At 40.2% G+C, this 20,533-nt stretch overlaps 1 protein-coding gene and 2 pseudogenes across 1 annotated transcript; all 3 read left to right on the forward strand.

Annotated features, from left to right (window-relative positions):
* The first annotated feature begins 617 nt into the window (after positions 1–617).
* LOC122288144 (ras-related protein RABC2a-like) lies at positions 618–4,803 on the forward strand. Its single transcript, XM_043095544.1, has 6 exons — positions 618–1,102; positions 1,726–1,794; positions 2,434–2,499; positions 3,072–3,193; positions 3,342–3,470; positions 4,395–4,803. Exons 1-6 carry the CDS (start codon positions 961–963, stop codon positions 4,506–4,508), a joined length of 642 nt encoding a protein of 213 aa, XP_042951478.1. The 5' UTR covers positions 618–960; the 3' UTR covers positions 4,509–4,803.
* An 828-nt stretch (positions 4,804–5,631) lies between these two features.
* LOC122301143 lies at positions 5,632–12,683 on the forward strand (annotated as a pseudogene).
* Positions 12,684–13,210: 527 nt separating this feature from the next.
* On the forward strand, positions 13,211–18,895 carry LOC122301152 (annotated as a pseudogene).
* Positions 18,896–20,533: the final 1,638 nt, after the last annotated feature.

The raw sequence follows: 20,533 nt of genomic DNA on the forward strand, positions 1-20,533 counted from the left end.
GCTGCTAGGTGCACTTGCGTGTTGATTGCATGGTGAGCACTTGTCTTCCTGTGGCACTAGCTAGTAGATTTTATTTGCTGAACGCATGCTCCGCAAAGGCATAGCTCAGTACCTCTGTTCCTTTGCCATTGCAGGCGCGTAAAGTAAACACTCATTTCTCTTAGGCTTGGCTCCTTGAGCTGGACCTCCTTGTCCTGGCTCCAGTTTTCCGCTCAAATGTAATTTGGTAGTTCGTTTATACTTGCGGCTAAAGATACGGACTCGTGTACACGAATGGGTAGACACGTAAATAATATTTTCATTTTAGTGAACAGTAATATCACTGTTCATGTACGCTGAATCTGTCTGTGTCATAATCCTTGTAATAATTTTACATCCCTAAAGAAAAAAAATCAATTGCTTCATATGTTGGCCACTGCTGGCTCTGTCTCTGTCATAATCCCTGTAATAATTTTTCATCCCCTAAAGAAAAAGAAGCAACTGCCATTTGCAATGCAAATGATAGAATGTGGACTTTCACCTGCTGGCTTGGCTATTAGTTATTAACCTAAACGTAGCAAGCTGGTCGTAAGAGTGAAATTCTATTGAACTGGGAAGGTGCCAATTATGCACGAGGGTACAAACTACTAAACGTCAAAGCTCTCGGGGTACAAGGCGCCTGCAAAAGCGCGTGGACGCATCGAACGATCCGAATCGCCATTTTTGCTTGTTTAACTATAAAGTCTACAGTGTCTCACACGTACACAACCCGCCAAGCCCACCACCGCTGTCTCATCTGCCCCCACGAAATTTCGCATTTTGTTTCTCGTTCTGAACCCTCGATATCTCTGAACCGTGTTTCTAATTTCAAGGTGGTGTGTTTTGTTAATGATTTAGATGGACGATAAATGATATACAACAATTTACAGAGGACTGAGAAGAGGAAAAGAAAAAGAAAGTTTTCGACTGGTGTAAAGAGCGATGGGCTCTCATTCCAAAGGAAGGAATAAAAGTTATGATTACTCGTTCAAGATACTGTTGATTGGTGATTCTGGTGTTGGCAAGAGCAGCCTTCTTCTCAGTTTCATCTCTAACTTGGTTCATGACCTGTCCCCCACCATTGGTACACAGAATTGTCTCTTCCTCTACATTCTCGTCAACATGAGTTCTTGTGTGTGCTGTTTGAAATTCAAGAGCCAGTTGTGCCAAAAAACATTGCTTATAAACTCTTCGGAAACATTGAAGCTTTTGTCTTTCCCAACTGTAATTCATTTCTTGGTCCTTTAAGAGGTTTAGCATGTCCAGCTCAAAAGATTTTTGAAAAATTTTTACAGGCAGAAACAATATTTTTTTTCATGTGTTCAGTATGTAAATCTTTCTGCATCTAGAATTGGAGATCGGTGTTGTAAGTGGCTTCAACGAAAGGGTTAGAGAAGGTGACTTCTTAAATTAGGATTGAAAAATAAATGACTCTTAATACATGACTCTCATGTATGCATAGTGGTTATTGGGCATCCATAGGGGTCTTGTGAATTGAATTGCAACTAGCAACTATATAGAAATAGGATATTGCACTTGATGGAAGCTCGAGGACAATATTTCTTATTTTATTCGACTGCTTAGTTTCAGTTCTGTGGATAGAATGACTCCTCAGAGTACCATTTTATTTGGCGAAGGGCTTTACATTGGTTATAAACTATTCTATGGATGCCCATTGATCTTCATTATATTGTCAACTACTTCCAGGTGTGGATTTTAAGGTAAAGCTGCTCACAATTGGCGGAAAAAGATTGAAGCTTACAATTTGGGACACAGGTAACTTGCTAAATCTATTTGGCATCATATCTTCATTTTAACTTCCTCCAAGGAATTTTCTAGATGGTTTTTATTGTTTATATATTTGTAAGTGAGAGTTTCATCGGAATAATTCACCACTCTCTTCCTTCGATGCAGTCATTGGTTTTCATGCATATATGGAGTTTTTCTGTACATTAACCAATCTCCCCATAAAGACCTTCTATGGCTAATTGATTATTTCTCCCAAGCAGCAAGGATATTATCACTAATTGAAATACCCGAATGATCACAAAAAATTGATTGCTTTCACAAGTTTTGCAGAGATATTGCACGAAAGACATCCTAGGTAAAAAAATATTGCAAATTTGTGGCGAAAAAATGCTAACTGATGGGCATCTACACAAATCTGTGAATTGCAATGCACTTTAAAGTCTACACTTGATGAAGCGTTAAATAGGATTAAATTTGCATATATCATAGGCCTACAAGGAAGGCAAGTTTTCCGGTTATCACATCCAGTACTTCTTTTCTTATATGGTTTAATGCTGTGAAAAAAATTAGCCCTACCATATTCAGAAAAATACCAAATTTGATTTTGATTTTTCTGTTGTCAGTTAGCTGCAATCGGCTTTCTAATCATCTGTGTTGTGTTTGCAGCTGGACAGGAAAGGTTTGGAACATTAACAAGCTCTTACTACAGAGGTTCTCACGGAATTATTCTCGGTATGCCACTTTAATTGTGAGAACATATTGCTTGAGCATATGGTTTATGTTGGCAGTTAAGTAGGATTATATAATAAAAATATTGAAATTTCTTGAGCACAAGATCTTGTAATCATTTCTGCTATTTGCTCCAACGAAATACTCTCACTTATGCATGTAGATATTCTGCTTTGTTCTTTTCTTGTCCGGCATTGTATAGAACTCCTTGACATTTGGTTCTCGTCATGAGATATGGCACATGGCAGTTACCTAGTATTGTTAGCCCCTGTTTCGTGCGATACATAACTATACCAGGTCTTAATTATGTATTTATTTTTTCTGACCTATGCACAGTTTTATTAACTTTACATATAGTAGGATAGTTTCTCAGTTCCACATCCTCATTCCCTTTTCTTGCTATCACGTTGGTCTTACGTTTGGGCGCCATAAAAAAAAGGAACGAAGTTGTTCAACACATTTTCATGTAGTCATGCTTATCAACTAATGAACTTTTTAAATTCCATGAGTTCGGGATCTTGCTCTTGCTATGATGATTGGAAGTCTAACTGGTCTGTGATATGTTTTCACTTTAGTGTATGATGTGACACGGCGTGAAACCTTTACAAACGTGTTGGACATATGGGCAAAGGAAGTACAGCTCTACTCCACTAATCATGAGTGTATCAAAATCCTTCTTGGGAATAAGGTTGATAGGGTGAGTTGTATGTACACCATCTTTTCCTACTGCAAAAAGACAATTGTTTGTATGTGAATAGCAGTTCAGTGCTCTAAGAACAGATATAAGCTTCATGTTGCCAAGCAGCTGGGGTTTCTTGGTCTTATAGCGTGAAACATATTCTCAGGAGACAGAGAGGGCTGTAACAAGAGAAGAAGGATTGGCCCTTGCCCAGGAACATAAATGGTTTTTTCTTGAATGTAGTGCAAAAACTAGAGAGAATGTTCAGCAATGCTTTAAAGATCTCACATTAAAGGTATTCCATTTCAAAAAAGCTTGCATTGTTTAACTGTCATCTTGTACAGCAATGTGCATCAATATAGCTTGTGCCACACAATGTTCAACCTTTTTATTTTTTAATGTTCACGATTCTATTGGAGGACAAAACTCTGCCCTATTTGATTGATGATAATGGATTACAGTTTAGATGGGATTAAGGCGTATTGAGTTGAGCTGTTTTGATTGATAATACTTCATCTAAACCATCCAGCCTATATACTTCTAGAATGACACCTTTCAACGAATGGAAAGAGTAATTATGTCCATTATACACTTTTGATACCTTACTACAAGAGTTTTCAAGATTTCACTAGCTTACAGCAAGATTACTTTACAACCTGAAGGGTCTTCACAGTGGTTCTTATAATATTAAAATAATATGCATTATTCTATGACCAAGAGAGTTGCTTACAGATTTCTAGGGGAAAATGTACCTAAGTTATATAAATTGACACCAGAAGTTTACCACGTCGATGTGAGCTCTTGGGGAAGATCAGCCTGTTATACCACTATGAATGTCCTATTGATTTGGTTTGACCCCTAAACATCAGGTATCTTTATAATGCAGTTGGACAAAACAAATGTTAGGTCTGATATGGTCTATTATACAATGAAAAACAGGTTAGTATTAATGGTAATGCCATCCAAAGCCAAAGATGTTAACTTGATTTCTGCTGAGGTCAGACAATCGTATTTTCATGTTCTCCAACCTAAGTTAGAAAGAGGGTGATTGATGATGAAAAATGAACATTTAGTTTTTTTTGCCTGGAATTGTTTTAAATCCATTTGTCATCCTCATCAATTTAATTCATTGGCTGCCATTTTTAAGACAAATGTTTCATGGCTTATTTCTCATTTTATTCTTTACACATTTTAACCAGACTAACCAGTTTAGTTACAGGTACTCGAGGTTCCAAGTTTATTGGGAAACGGATCCGCAGTTGTGAAGAGACAAATTTTAGCACAGAAGAAGTTAGACCCAAGATCTAGTGGTACTGGTGGTTGCTGCTCCTGATATACATTGATGCAATATAAAGCTACAGCACAACAACTTGAACTTGCTGCTACAAATTAGAAGACCTCAAGAAGTGGCTGAATGCTATCAGATGACTGCACCGTCTCAAGACACCTTCACAATCAGACGAGCAAGCTTTTTCCAAATCTTTTCCCCACTTCTTTAATAGTTTTGCAAAATTTTTGGGATCTTGTAGTTCATGTAAATAGGTGGTGGTCTTGAGTTTACTTGGACGCATTTGGATTACTTGTAAACATGTGAATGAAATACATGAAGTAAAGTTTTGGTTGTCTCATCCGAAACTGTTTCTAGTATACATGTCCAGATACGAGATACTTTGCAAGTTACAACATCATCATACTGGCCTTCTACTTTTCCTAAAGACTCTGATTACCACTCACTTTTTTCTCAAAACTGTTTGCTTTTCTCTCAAGTGAAGTCATTTATAATTATTCTTTTTTTAAATGAAGGAAATTACTGTTCATGCTAACAGCACGTGGCAGTACCACATCAGCATTTACAAAACTCCCGGTTCATACGAGAGTTGAAGGATTCATTAAAGAGAACTCGGTATCTAGAACTTTAAAGTTTCCTCGAATGCTCCACTGTCAATTAATTTCGATTCTCCTGTACAATTGTGTCGTGTCGTCTTCTATATGCTCTGTAAACAACTGTTTTAGAAAGCGAACTTTTGTCATTCACAAGTCATCCAAATGGACAATCGAGAGATCATGGGAAGCATCAAGAAACAGAATATACTCCGGCCAAAATCAACGAGGACGCCTGGGTTTTTACGTGGGGGCCCTGTACATAGGGCACTAGACAGGCGACATAATTGAACAAACCAAACCAATGATTTATAAGAAACAAAGTTATGTTATTAGACAACTGTCTGCCGGCTTGCCTTCTTTGAAACGATCCCATTGCTAACAAGGCCTTGTTACTAATGCCATTTACTGTTCTGGTTGTTTTATTTGCTTATTTTCTTAGGAAATCTCACCTCTTTAGGTCGCCTATTGCTATATAGATCTAGGGCTATATGGTCTATTTCCATATCTTGGTGGGGGGGACTGCTGCGGGGCCAAATGGGAAAAGTCCTCGTTGTTGCACTTCCACCATTCTAATGGCTTCAACCGGCCATCACAGGGGCCTAATTGCCTATGCAACGTTGATCGCCATCTTTGTTGCCTGGGCCAATGCCATTGATATATTTCTGGAGTGGAATGTTGCCCTTGACAATACCATCCAACCCGTGTCCCAAGATCAATCTGTATGATGAACAACTGTAACGCCTAAAATTACTTTACTTTGACCTGTGCAAAATGTGTATGTGTGTGGTATCGCGGGCTTTTGACTAACGATGAGAGTACAATGCTTGTGTGAACAGGTTATCACTATCAATGGGAAGTTCCCAGGACCCCTTATCAATGCCACAACCAATGATTTTGTCCACGTAAACGTCTTTAACAACATGGATGAACCTGTACTCTTTACATTGTATAGATTCGAGCTTATTCTGATTTTTCAGAGCTTCATGGTTCTGTAAAACAATGTGCATCGAAAGGCAAAAGAGCAATATCGCGAATTTATCTAGCCTTTGACAAAGAAAACCGGCGTTGATTGGTGTTGCAGGAATGGCATACAGCAAAGGTTAAAATCATGGCAGGATGGAGTGTCCGGCACAACCTGCCCGATCAAACCGGCACAAACTGGACTTACGTGTTCCAAACCAAGGACCAGATTGGCAGTTTCTTCTATTTTCCCTCCATTAACTTCCACAAAGCTGCCGGAGGGTTTGGACCCATCCGTGTCAACAACCGTGACGTCATTGCTGTTCCGTTCCCCAAGCCTGAAGCTGAATTCGATCTTCTAATTGGTGACTGGTTTTATGATAACTACAAGGTGATTGGCTTGAAAATATCGTTATAAGCGAGCATTTATTTGGTCAAGTTTCTGTATATTGTTCTAACTCATTTTTCTGGAAAATCAAATTTTGATAAGAGTGTCCGATCTGTTGCGCCTCCGGCCGCCCAGAAATCACACCCACAATAGATAGAGACAATATTTAAATGGTTCGGCAACTTGCCTACATCCACTGAAGCGGAAATTCAATTTTTCAATATGTTTGTACAATTTTACAAACACTCACAATAACTCTCTATCTCTCTCAAATGGCCTCTGTTCTGGGTTTTTCCAGAACTCAAATTTCGCCCTCAACCCTCTGCCTGATCGCTCACCGCAGTGAGGATAATTTAAGCTTCAAACATCCTCTCCTATTTATAGGAGAGGATGAGCTCCTCTTCCTCCACATATTCGCTGGATCCATCTGAAATGCAATGCTCACTTCACATGGAAGCACATGTGAGGAATATCACCACATGGGCACATGCACACATGGGCAATCTATGGGCACCACATGGAGTGGAGTGGACGGCTCACATGGGCAACCTATGGGCAACACATGGGGGGACCTTCAACAATCACCCCCTCCACCCAAGTGTGCCATACTAGGATGCTACAAATGGTTGCATCCTTCAAATGATTGCACTCCTTCATTGAAATGCTTGTTAGCCATGAGAGATCCGCTATCAAATGCATATGCAGGTACGTCTTCAAATGGATGTCCAGATGCCTCTCCAAATGCATCTTCAAATGCATTAGCATCGTCTACATCCACAGAGCTTGCAAGGGATTTTCTTCAGAGGAGATTTACCAGTGCTCAATTGCACAATCTCAACTCTCTAGGATTCTTCTTTTGCTCGAGTTCATGAGTCCGCACTCATGTACACCTTGAGCAAATTGAGCTTCGCTCTAGGCTCATCCGAGCGAACAATCTGCTTCACTCTAGCCACATCCGAGCGAACAATCTGCTTGGTGCCTTACAGCTTTCAAACCAGGCTCCATAATCCTACAATCACACCAATCTCCAACTTGGAGATTGGTTCTCAACATGCCGAGCTCTATCTCCAGCATGATCCCTTATACAATTTTACAGCTCATGTCTTCAAGTCAGAAGACTAACTAAAGTGATGCATAACTTTAGTTTATCACGTACAGTGCCCTTAATCAACACATCTACATAGGGCAACACATCTCCCACTGCACTGGGAATCAATGGTCTCGCACAGACCTTGACACATATCAGAGAACCTGTTGCTGAGGTCTCATCTCTGATCTGGGTGACTGACCCTTCATCCTGCTGCTATTTTCAGTCGCATGTGTCCATCTTGTGTGCAGTCTCCGACTTGCATAATCTCCCTTCTTGCAAGATTTTTCTTCATACCGTAGTTCACTACCTTCATTTAGCAGGATACATTTTAAGGTAGTAACCACCATGGAGGTCTGATCGTCTTGGCAGTTCTTTAGGTGTAGATATCCCTGGAACATCTGACGTTTTGTTCCCATCTCTCACACTTATACTTCATGTCGTGGTCTAGGGAGATTTCTTTAGAAAAGTAAAACTGGGTTCCTTTTACTTTCTCTAATTCACACGACAATTAACCCGAGCCAAGACCAATTAATCCTTCGTGACCTTCCAACACCAAATGCTATTGGCAACAATAGCAACAATCTCCACCTTGTGACTTTGACTGGTCCCACAGCCAAGCTCCACCTCAATGAAGATCTTCATAGCTCCCGCTATCATGCTTCACCATAAAAGCATATCCACTCAGAATAAACTAATTCCAAGTATTTCACTTCGGCCCATGTCGAAAATAACCTTGCTGAAAACTATGGTGTAACTTCCACGTTTGGCTCTTCTGGAAGTTCATCAGCCATCGACATGAATTTCCACTACACACCCTGCATTAATGCCAAACCAATGCTTGTGTGTAAACTTGTGGACCTGCTAACATTAACACATCCTCTATCATGGCAACTCTGGGAATTAGCGGCATGAGGATATACATGTCTCTTTTTTTTTTTCATGGAGAGAGACACAACATTAGCATCAATACCAGTATCTCCATTTACTGACTTGGAGCCACTTGCCGAAACTGCTCCTTGTACTAGCCGTTTCACCAGTCGCTAGTATCACTGTTGACTTCAGGAATTGATTTGCCCTTCAACGCCTTTGAGAAAACACTACTGAATGACTGCTGTCTTCAGGTTGTCCTTAACAGCATTGTGCACTACAAGAAATGCAATGCCATGTATTTCTTCAGTCACCATATTCACAGCATCATTCTCAATTTTCTCCTGATTTTAGCAGTCTCTTGTGGCCTGTCTTGCCACAATTTCTAGCGAGTCATCTGTTGTCCAGATCTTGACTTGTCTCTGTCCTTACAATCAACATTCAGGACCAACAACTTGAAATCTTGCCAGAATCTCTTCTGCGCACCTCCTCATCCAGGACAAGATCTCTTACATTTAGAAACTTCAACTTTGACTTCTTTGCAGAATTACTCATAGCCATTTTCATGACCTCCCAACCTTTTGACCACAATGCCAAATGCTATTGGGCAACGATAGTACTTTCTGCCTTATCTGAAATTGAACCGTTTCTCCACCTCAAATCTGACAAGATTTGAAACCTTACTTCCTGACATTGCTTTAATGAATTTACCGTAGAAATGAATAGTACCTCACTAAGTCAGTTCCCAGGAAAGATTGGAGGGTCACAATGGACACACTTAAAATTTCCAATCTCCTAGACAGAACCTCCTTAGACTGTACGTATCCACACTACCACACCAAAGCTTCATCTGCACTTTGTTATTTGCAACTGGCTTTTCAAAGAAAGCCACAACGAGATCCGATGCGGTTCTCCTCTTAATAACAATATGCTCCATGAGTTGTATGACTGCCAAAACCTGCTGATATAACAAGTTAATCAGCATTGTCCAATGATCTGAAATTTGCTCCATCAAATTTCACGATCCCAACTGACTTAAATTAAGCCCAAAACCAATGAGTCCATCATGACTCCAACTGGCTACGATCAAGCCCACAACTGATCTGCAACACGTGGACGGTTCAGATCAAATGTACCGATGACGAATCTCAATATTCCCACCGTACCGATGAGTCCAGAATGATCCAAATAGTTTGCCACCACTATTTGATCATCGCGATGGAACTCCAACTGGCTACGATCAAGCCCAAAATGATCTACAACACCTCGACAGTTCAGATCGACTGTACCGATGGCGAATCTCAACATTCCCACCGTACAGATGAGTTCGGAATGATCCAAATAGTTTGACATCACTATTTGATCATCGCGATGGAACTCCAACTGGCATAGATCTAGCCCAAAATGATCTGCAACACCTCGACAGTTTAGATCGACTGTACCGATGGCGAATCTCAACATTCCCACTGTACGGATGAGTCCGGAATGATCCAAATAGTTTGACATCACTATTTGATCATCGCGATGGAACTCCAACTGGCATAGATCTAGCCCAAAATGATCTGCAACACATCGACAGTTCAGATCAACAGTACCGATGGTGAATCTCGACATTCCCACCGTACGGATGAGTCTGGAATAATCCAAATAGTTGGAAAGCACTATTTGATCGTTGAAATCGGACTCCGGATGGCTTAGATCTAGCCCAACAAAGATCTGAAAATCAGACGGTCCAGATCTCTCTGGCGCGTGTACCACACGCGCCGCAGTAGGGCGTCTGAGGCGCGTCTGGCGCGTGTCCAACACGCGCCAGAGTACTCCGAGTGCACGTGGGGGCGCGTGAGCGAGTGCCCTACACGCGTCTTCAACCCCCACCGCGCGTGAGGGCGCGTGGACGCGTGTCCCTCACGCGTCTTCTTCATCTGCCGCGCGTGGGGGCACGTGAGGCCGTGTGTTCCACGCGTCTTCTTCCTCCAGCCGCGCGTGGGGTGCGTGGCGCGTGTATCCCACTTCGTCTTCTTCCTCCAGTGCGACTGAGGCGCGTGCATCGCACTCTCCGACTTCCAGGGGCACGTACGGGCTCCTCCGACATCCGCTTTCGATGCCGTTTGCGGCTACGGATCCGTCTTGATGAGAGGAACATTGTGGTGTGATCAAAAGTTAATTTTGATCAACTGTAATTTTCTGGGTAGCACGAACCGAAGCTCTGATACCATTTGTTGCGCCTCCGGCCGCCCAGAAATCACACCCACAATAGATAGAGACAATATTTAAGTGGTTCGGCAACTTGCCTACATCCACTGAAGCGGAAATTCAATTTTTCAATATGTTTGTACAATTTTACAAACACTCACAATAACTCTCTATCTCTCTCAAATGGCCTATGTTCTGGGTTTTTCCAGAACTCAAATTTCGCCCTCAACCCTCTGCCTGATCGCTCACCGCAGTGAGGATAATTTAAGCTTCAAACATCCTCTCCTATTTATAGGAGAGGATGAGCTCCTCTTCCTCCACATATTCGCTGGATCCATCTGAAATGCAATGCTCACTTCACATGGAAGCACATGTGAGGAATATCACCACATGGGCACATGCACACATGGGCAATCTATGGGCACCACATGGAGTGGAGTGGACGGCTCACATGGGCAACCTATGGGCAACACATGGGGGGACCTTCAACACGATCAATGATGAGCAACAAGCTAACAGCATTTCAGGCCATCCCTGATATCACTTTGATGAACGGCAAAGGCCCTTATCGGCATCCATTTTCAAAAGCCCATGAATCTTTCAATGTCATAAAAGGTACCCCAAAAAAGAAAACAGATGTTGTCCATCTGGATATTTTCAAAGTAACATGGTACATATCACACTGAGATGGCCCCCCTACAACTCGAGCAGTTGCGCGGCGCCCAGGGTTCATATATATTATAGACTGAGTTTTAAATGCATGTCATGCAGGCAAGACATATAGGTTCAGGATATCGAATGTGGGAACGACATTGAGTTTCAATTTTGGGATTCAAAACCATAAGATGTTGTTGGTCGAAACAGAAGGATCTTACACCAACCAGATCATATTGGAGTCCTTGGACGTGCACGCTGGCCAGTCCTACTCTGTTCTTGTCACAGCCGATCAAAACGACGCTGATTATTACAATGTGGCAACTCCTAAGCTGCTCAACAACACTCTTCATGAAAGCCTTGTGGGTGTTGGGGTGCTGCACCATTCCAATTCTAATACAGAACCTAGTGGGCCTTTGCCAAGCGGACCCGACCCATTTGATCTGGACTTTTCATTGAATCAAGCTAAATCCATTAGGTAATTGTGACGATTTTCATTTAATGATTCTTACTTTCAACACAGACCCAACATTTGGAATGCTCCATTTTAAGATCTCACATCCCTAATTGATTCATGGGCAGGTGGAACCTGACCACAGGAGCTGCCAGGCCCAACCCACAAGGAACCTTCAACATATCAAATGTGACACTGTCGCAGAACTTCGTTCTCCAAAGTTCTGAGGCTGAAATTAGTGGCGCACCACGTTGTGTCATCAACAATGTGTCCTACTACACTGTAGAGACCCCACTGAAACTAGCCGATCACTTTCTCAACGGGTCTACTGTGTACCGACTCGATAAATTTCCTGTTAGATCTGTCAATGCTAATGCAGCATATGGAATTTCTGTCGTTACTGGGATTCACAAAGGCTGGATAGAGATTGTTTTTAAGAACACGTTGGGTGTCATGGATTCTTGGCATTTTGATGGTTACGGCTTCCATGTGGTTGGGTAAGTACTTTCACACATTTCAAACATAAATCTTCTCGATCCATGTATACTACCGTTTGATGTTTTGAATGAAATGTCTGCTTAGGTTTGGTATTGGAGAATCGAAATCAGATTTGCGCAGCACTTACAACCTTTTTGACCCTGTTGTCCGCTCTACCGTGCAAGTGTACCTGGGAGGGTGGACTGCAGTGTATGCATACCTGGATAACCTTGGAATGTGGAATTTGAGGTCACAGCTCTTGAAACATTGGTATTTGGGCCAAGAGCTCTATGTGAGAGTTCATGACGCTGATCCTAATCCTGCCAAAGAGCAACCACCCCCTGAAAACCTCTTCAAATGTGGTTAGTGCATTTCTATTAAGCTCCTCCTCCTTTGGCTTTATAACATCAATAATCCGAACAGACTTAAATTTGTTCCTAAAATGACTCGTTTTTCTTGCTTGTTTACTGGTAAATTAGATCCTTCTGACCCCTCAGCTCCAGCTGGTGCACCATCTCCTGCTCCATGGACAGGGCCTTGATATAGTACTAGACCCATTCCTGAACAGTATTCATGATGCAATAATGGCTACGTATAGACATTGTAACCTCACTGTATTGAATTCTCTCATTTTGTCTGGCACCCAATATCCCTGCTGCTAAGTTTAATACTAATCGTTACTTTGTCATGTTAACGATTATGACCTAGTAATGAGAATCTTTACCATGTTTTCATTACATACTAATCAACCATCAATGTGATGAGTTTTCTAGATCGCACCATATAATATTGGCCCCAAGAGTCAAGACAATTAGAAGAATGCTGATTTCTTCGGTAGCACCAACGTCTATCCCATTTTCTTGATCTATATATTCATCTTCTTATGCATGGCTCTTTGTGCTTCCTGAATCTACACTTGACTGCTTTCTTATTTTTGGTTTTTGTCTCAATCAAAACCAAGTTGGGAACTTAAGGCTATAAGAAGTATTATATTTTCAGGCTCCTAAATGTACTGTAATTAAACCAGGCCAGCAAGAGGGCAAGATAATCACATGACAAACAAATCCCATGCAATGGTCGTGGCTTTGTGATCTAATTCCATGGCTAATCGTGTGGGTAGTTGCGCTTTTTCTCCTTCAAGTAGCCAATGGTGCTGAGATTTTTCTCGAATGGCATGTCACGATTAACACCACAATCAAGCCAGCGTCTGTGGACCAACCGGCATATATGTATATATATGATATTTGCATCTTTCTCCTCAGCTAAAATTGTTGACCCTAAATTGTTTTTAGTTTGATCTTTACAATATCTTAATTATAAACCTGAGTTTTGATACAGGTTATTACCATCAATGGCATGTTCCCTGGACCCCTTCTCAATACAACGAACAATGATAATATCCATGTCAACCTGTTCAATGATATGGATGAACCCCTGTTGATAACATGGTATTACGTACCCCACTTCTCTCTCTCTCTCTCTCTCTCTCTCTCTCTGAATATCGTATCTCCAGCCACTTCTCTTGTTACCCAAAAAGAAGAATTGGCCAAACTAGATAGAGAATAAAATTTTGTAACGCAATTTGACCATGAGGAAAGAACATAGACAATGCATCCAAGTTAACAGATTGTGTTGAGGATTCTACTATTGAAATGAAGAATATAAGAAAAAAAATGGTAGTAATGGTGGTGGTGGTGCAAGAATGGCATACAACAAAGGTTGAACTCGTGGCAGGATGGAGTGTCTGGCACAAACTGCCCAATCCAGCCTGGAAAGAACTGGACATATGTGTTCCAGACCAAGGACCAAATCGGAAGCTTCTTCTATTTTACCTCCATCAACTTCCATAAAGCTGGAGGTGGGTTCGGGCCAAGTTGAGTTAACTATTGCCAAGTCATCCAAGTACCATTTCCGAAACCTGAAGCTGAGTTTGATCTTCTCATTGGTGATTGGTATCAAACAAGTTTCAAGGTAATTCCGCTACTTCACACCAGCTAATTCTCGAGTTTCACTTTTAGATTTCCAAGTTTACTGCTGGATACATGTTCCTATATAATTCTCTTCAGATATTGAAAGACAAACTTGGTTAAAAAAAGAACATGTAACAGGATGTGAGGTCCATGATGAAGACCAATCTTGTGGCCTATGAGAGTCCTCCGATAGGATGCTGATGAATGGCAAATGTTCATATGTGGACCCTTTTGCACCAACCCATGAATCTTTTACAGTCACACAAGGTACAGAATAAAGGAAAGTGAATGCGCCATTGAGCTGAGCTTTTATAGTCAAATTGGGCTATTCCGCATAGTTCTTAACTTCTATTTGGGTATATTATAGGGAAGACTTACAGGTTTAGGATATCGAATGTGGGAATTGCGTTTCAATTTCAGGATTCAAAATGATCGAATGGTGCTGGTTGAAACAGAAGGATCACACACCAAACAGATAATGTTGGATTCTCTGGACGCGTGCATGTTGGACAGTCCTACTCTGTTCTTGTCACGGCCGATGGAAGCTCTGCAGATTATTACATTGTGGCAACTCGTAAAGAGTATGATGTCAAGGAATCAAACGAGGTTGTGGCCGTTGGTGTGCTACATTATGCTAGCTCTACCACACCTGCAAGTGGGCCTGATTCATTCGATCTTCATTTCTTCATCAATCAAGCTACATCCATTAGGTAACATTTTTTTTTTAATTATATATGAAAATAAGACTCTTGTTTGGGAAAGAAAAATTTATACACCACATTCTCATCACATTTTCATCTCATTAAATAAAATGTAGCATATTTATTATTGTTGAATGATTATTTATTGTATGCTTCTTTATAATCTAATAATAATAAATATGTCATATCTTACTTAATAAAATAAAAATAAGACGAGAATAGTGTATAGCATTACTCGTTATTATTTTTATTTTTATTTTCTACATGAAGATGGAACATGTGTCATAACCCCCAGGAGATTTGCCCAGGACCACACCTCGGCACTACCCATGGAGGGTCAGGACAGTCACATGGCTAGTCTGCTTGCATGCCTTGGCTCAAATCATGACACGCAGCGGGCGAGCATGGAGGCTACTGACCGCGCGCAGACCATGCGTGCAGGCTTGCGCGTGCCCTTGAGCGTGCATCTGCGCGCATGCATGCGTGCCCCCACACCACCTAGCGAGGCCAGTGGCGTGCCCTCACAGGCACGCCATCCAGCGCACGGCTCTAGCCCGTGCCTTGCAGAGCAAGTTAGTGGCATGTCTCGCGGCGTGCCATCCAGCGCATGGCTCCAGCCCATGCCTTGCGGAGCAGGTCAGTGGCATGCCCACTAGGCATGCCATCTAGCGCATGGCTCCAGCCCATGCCTTGCAGACTCAGCGCCCAGGCCACCAGCCTGGGCCATGCTGCGCACCATCATGGCTCACCTTCAGCAAGCCATGCCCACCATGTCGTGCACCACCATGGCTCACCATCAGCTAGCCATGCCGCACCACCCTGGCTCACCATCAGCTAGCCATGTCGCGCACCACCATGGCTCACCACCCAGCAAGCCATGACCGAACCACCTAACCATGGACCAACTTGACCACCGTGCACCACCTAGCCCACCATGGGCCATGCATGCCACGGCTAGCCTTGGTCCATGACCATTATCTTGTTATTTATTTTATTTATTTATTTTCTAGGGACCTATTGGGGGTTTCCAATTTGTTTTTCTTATAAATAGGACCTCCTTCATTTGCTTTAGAATTTTTTGGCAAAACTCCTAGAGGGAAGACTATTGTTTGAGAGATCATAAACTGGTACCTTTGCACTTAGGCTTTTTGGGTGCAATTTGTGAATCCCAAAGAGAGAATAATACTTTACAATTCTTTGAATAAGTGTGATTTAATCTATCTTATTCTTGCAACTTGGTGCAATTCGTGAATCCAAGTTGTGTTTATCAATATATGAGGTTGATTCATTACTTGTACAATCCGTGAATCAAGTATTGATTCATCATTTTATGTGTTTGTTCATTCAAGTTTATTAGTATTTTGCTATTGTTCTTGAATTCATTTTGTTCTTGAGTGATCTTCATTGTTCATGCATGTTCTTCATTTTGTTCATGCATGTTCATCATTGTTCTTGAGGTGTTCTTATTGAATTTGGCTCATTCAATCCGCCCAAGCCCCAAAATCGCCCCACACAAGTGTTAGTCCACTTTCCATATTGGGTTGCTCCATCTTTCATGCCTTAGCCGCCCACCCCAATTGCCAATCAAGGTTCCTATAATTTAGAAACCCTAGTTGACCCATTTCATACTCTATAGCCGGCCATACACATCATCCATCATATCCCAAGATTTTAGGAGAGTCATCTCCAAGATTTGAGGGAAATCATCTTCCAAGATTTTAGGAAATTTCCTAAAATCTCTCCATCACCAAAAATTTGGCCGGCCCTAGCTATTCCCTCCACATCACCCATCTTCAATCCTAGCCACCCATCTTACTTTTTCCAAACCCTAAACACAGCATCCAAACCCTAAGCCTATCTTCCAAGTGGCGCCTACACCATAGCACTCATTAGTGCCGTGCGCCCATCACCCTTGAACCATACCATCACTCTTCATCTTCCATCACTCGATACACCCATCTTAGTCTAAACACTTAACCCCACCATCCCCAAGTGGTCATATTAACCACCTTTGCACGTGAGCCAAGCAAGAGAGGAACTAAGGTTCAGTCATTACAAGGCCACCATTGGCGTGGAAGACTTGGTGTTTTGGGTCTAGACCGAGAACCTCAACAACATGACCATAGGCACAGCGAGGCCTAACCCACAAGGAACTTTCAACGTAACAAATGTGACTGTCGTAGACCTTTGTTCTACATGCATCAACTGTAGAAATTAACGGTGCTCCTCGCTACACCGTTAATAACATCTCCTACCTGACACCTGATACGCCACTCAAATTGGCGGACCAGTTCCTCAATGGGTATGGGGTTTACGCACTCGACGAATTTTCAACTAATTCTACCAATCTTGAATCCATGGGAGTTTTTTTTTTTTTTTGCAAGTGGGAAGCACAAAGGTTGGATAGAATTGGTGTTTAAGAATGATCTAGACACCATGAATGCTTGGCATCTTGATGGCTTCGGCTTTTACGTTGTTGGGTAAGCATTCTACCTCGCCAGTACTGATGATTGAATCATATCACCAGCCTTTGCGTACGTTTTCATGCATAACACGAACAATGTACCAGAGAGCTGTATATACGTTAGTTGTTTACTGATAATTGTGCGCTCGTTTAGATGACTATCTCATGCTCTATATATATAGTACTTTGCTTTATGTACTAATTTTTTCTTTGAATGATCTGATCTAGCTTTGGCAAAGGAGAATGGTCGCCTGAATCTCATAGTAGATACAATCTTTTCAACCCTGTCGTTCATTCAACCGTTCAGGTTCTCTCTCACTCTCTCATTCTAGTTGTTAAGGACGTGTCTCACTTCCCCTCTGCAACTGTTCAACCATGTACTGTTAAGAGACTCCGATGTAATCCACTGAGAAAATTTTGATGCTTAAGTCAGTAAATGCGACCAAACAATTCAGAATGGAGAAAAGAGTTCGATCCCTTAACTATCAAGGGTTACTTGATATATATATGCTCGTACATAATACTTATCTTATTTAGAATTTTTCGGTGTGGATCATCACTTGATACTTAGAATGATCATGTAACTGCATGAAATCTCTATCTTTTTGTGAAAGATGGCGTGGTACATGTATAACTTCGATGGTCTTTGGACTTCCTTACTCTTTTTAAACAGCCAAAGACCTTTCCTATGAGTTTTTATGATAGAATGAGCTCTCAATTTAAATAAGCCATCCACTAGTTTAAATTAATTTGTAGTCGTTTTTCTCTCCTGTCCAGGGTACGTAATTGCAAAGAAGAGTAGGAACGTCCAAATCTCCGATTCGATTAGAATTAACTTAGTAATTTCGTTTGAAGTACTAAGATAAAAATGAGTGATATATAGTCTCTATTAGTGAAAATAATAATTAATCTACTGAAAAAACCAAGGTAATAATAATAATAATAATAATAATAATAATAAAAAGAACTAGTTAATGATGGCTTGAGCAATAGGATATATGACGAGACAAATTAATTAAGAAATATGTTGAAACGTTTAGGTGTATCCAAGAAGATGGAGTGCAGTTTATGCATATCTTGACAGGGACGTGGAACTTGAGATCGCAACTCCTGAAAAATTGGTACTTGGGCCAAGAACTCTGCCTAAGAGTTTACGATGCTGATCCTGACCCTGCCAAGGAGCGCCCCCCACCAGATAACATTATTCTTTGTGGTAACTGCTAGCTGCATCCCTAGCGGCCTCCCCATGCATGCTTTATTTATTTTACTCTGATCTCTCCCTCTCTCTCTCTCGAAACTCTGTATTTTTATATCTGTTTTGTCCAAATTATGTTATGCTATCTAGCATTATTTTTTTTCTTCTTGTTGTTTGCTGCAGGAAAGTTGGAAAGCATAGCACCGGCCCCCACACCCGCAGGGTCTGCACTGTCTCCACAAATAGCATGGTAATGCAATATATATCATGTTGAATCAGTAGTACTAGTGCTTGTATAAATATGACGGTCGATCGATCGATCTTACATTAACTTATTGCTTGTACTTGGCATGCAGGTTTCACAGCGCCGTAATTTTTCTTGTTACAGTACTTCTCTACATATTCATGATCAACATACAGTAGCCAGTAAGAGATGCTGTACTTCTTCACATGATTCGAAAAACCAAGTCATTGAATTTAATTGGTTGTAATGTCATGATCAACTACTCTTTCTCTTTCTTGAAAACGATGTATTAAACGCAAGATCTAGGCATGATAATACCAATGCAATTAATTACCTAATTTTAATTTTCAGAAATGCTCTTTATAATATCAAAAACTTAATAATTTTGCTCATTTTTGTGCTCATTTCAACTCATCTAAAATAAATAATGAGTTAGTCTACATATAATCCATATTTGGGAACTACTCATGCAAGCTCACGTAATTATACTTAAAAAAAATTTAAAGTTATACTAATATCATATTTAAAATGATATTTTTTTCACACGCAGTCCTCCACTTAAGACTGTAAATAAAATTTCTCATTAATAATTAATAGAACTCATTACTTTTTCAATTTCTCATAAAAATTTTAAACCCATCTCAATAGAATCTATAAAATATTACTATTTACAACTTAATTCAACTTATCTTAATTTTTTTTAGGATAATTTAAGTACTTAAATTAGAAAAGATAATTAGGATTATAAGTTTATTCAATATTATAAACAAATTTATTTAAATATTTGAAAATTGGTCCAATCGGTTAAAAGGTTATAGTATTTAATTACTCTGTTGTGAAATTTTGCAAGCTAACAGAGGACCACAAGCTGGCCTAGCTAAATTAATTCCCTCTTCCTGTCAACGAATAGTTAATTAATTAAAATCACATGACTTTGATCTCTTACGTGCAGAATAAATTAAACTACTGTATGATCGATGAAAACTGCTATAAATATAAAAAAAAAAAAATTATACAAAAGTAGATTTAAAAAATGACGTGATGGATCTATTTTATAATAAAATTAATTTTATAATCTGACATATCATATTAAGTGATATTAGTTTGTAGTTTAATGAAATACATCACTACGATAAATACTAAATAGGATATATTAAAAATAATAAAATTTATAATAAAAAATAACTTTAAAATTTCAAAGTTGGAGATTCATAAAATTGTTAGTAACATTATTCTTCTTTTTTAGTTAGTGAATCTATATATATATATATATATATATATCACACTTTATATTCTAAATCATCAAAATGGAAGAGATAGATCATAGATAAAATCAAATTTTTTTAATATTATTGAATAATATTTAATATTTTCTGCAAGATTTACACAAATAGTTATAAATGACGTAATTGTATAGTTTTACATGATCATGTAAAACTCTACAAGATCATGCATGGCCATGGTCTATGATCAGCCCGTTAATTATGGCTTAAAACATTAATTTTGGGTTTTGGAAATGGGATTAATTAATTAAGACTCGACCAAAAATAAATGGAAAAGATCAATAATATTCCAAATTTCACCATCTAATCAATTAAACTGCTGATAGAATACGTAAGAGAGGTAGTAGTCTAAAATTTCGTAACATCTATCGTGTCGTTGTCGGGAATGGCAAAACTTCATGAAACACGCCAAAACGAATACATGATGATCATGATCATGTACGTTATATATGGAGGCGTGAACACCATGCGCCGCGCAATGCGTTGCCCTGATTGCCTTGATTAATGTTAGTTAAAGGGGATCCCTCTTACCAA

This window comes from Carya illinoinensis, chromosome 1 (assembly GCF_018687715.1).
Source record: "Carya illinoinensis cultivar Pawnee chromosome 1, C.illinoinensisPawnee_v1, whole genome shotgun sequence".
NCBI lineage: Eukaryota > Viridiplantae > Streptophyta > Magnoliopsida > Fagales > Juglandaceae > Carya > Carya illinoinensis.

Coding starts and splice junctions, on each gene's coding strand:
- LOC122288144 (XM_043095544.1), top strand. CDS start 961: ATGGGCTCTCATTCCAAAGGAAGGAATAAAAGTTATGATTACTCGTTC. Junction 2,500..3,071: donor TTCTCACGGAATTATTCTCG/GTATGCCACTTT, acceptor TTTTCACTTTAG/TGTATGATGTGACACGGCGT. Junction 3,471..4,394: donor TTAAAGATCTCACATTAAAG/GTATTCCATTTC, acceptor GTTTAGTTACAG/GTACTCGAGGTTCCAAGTTT.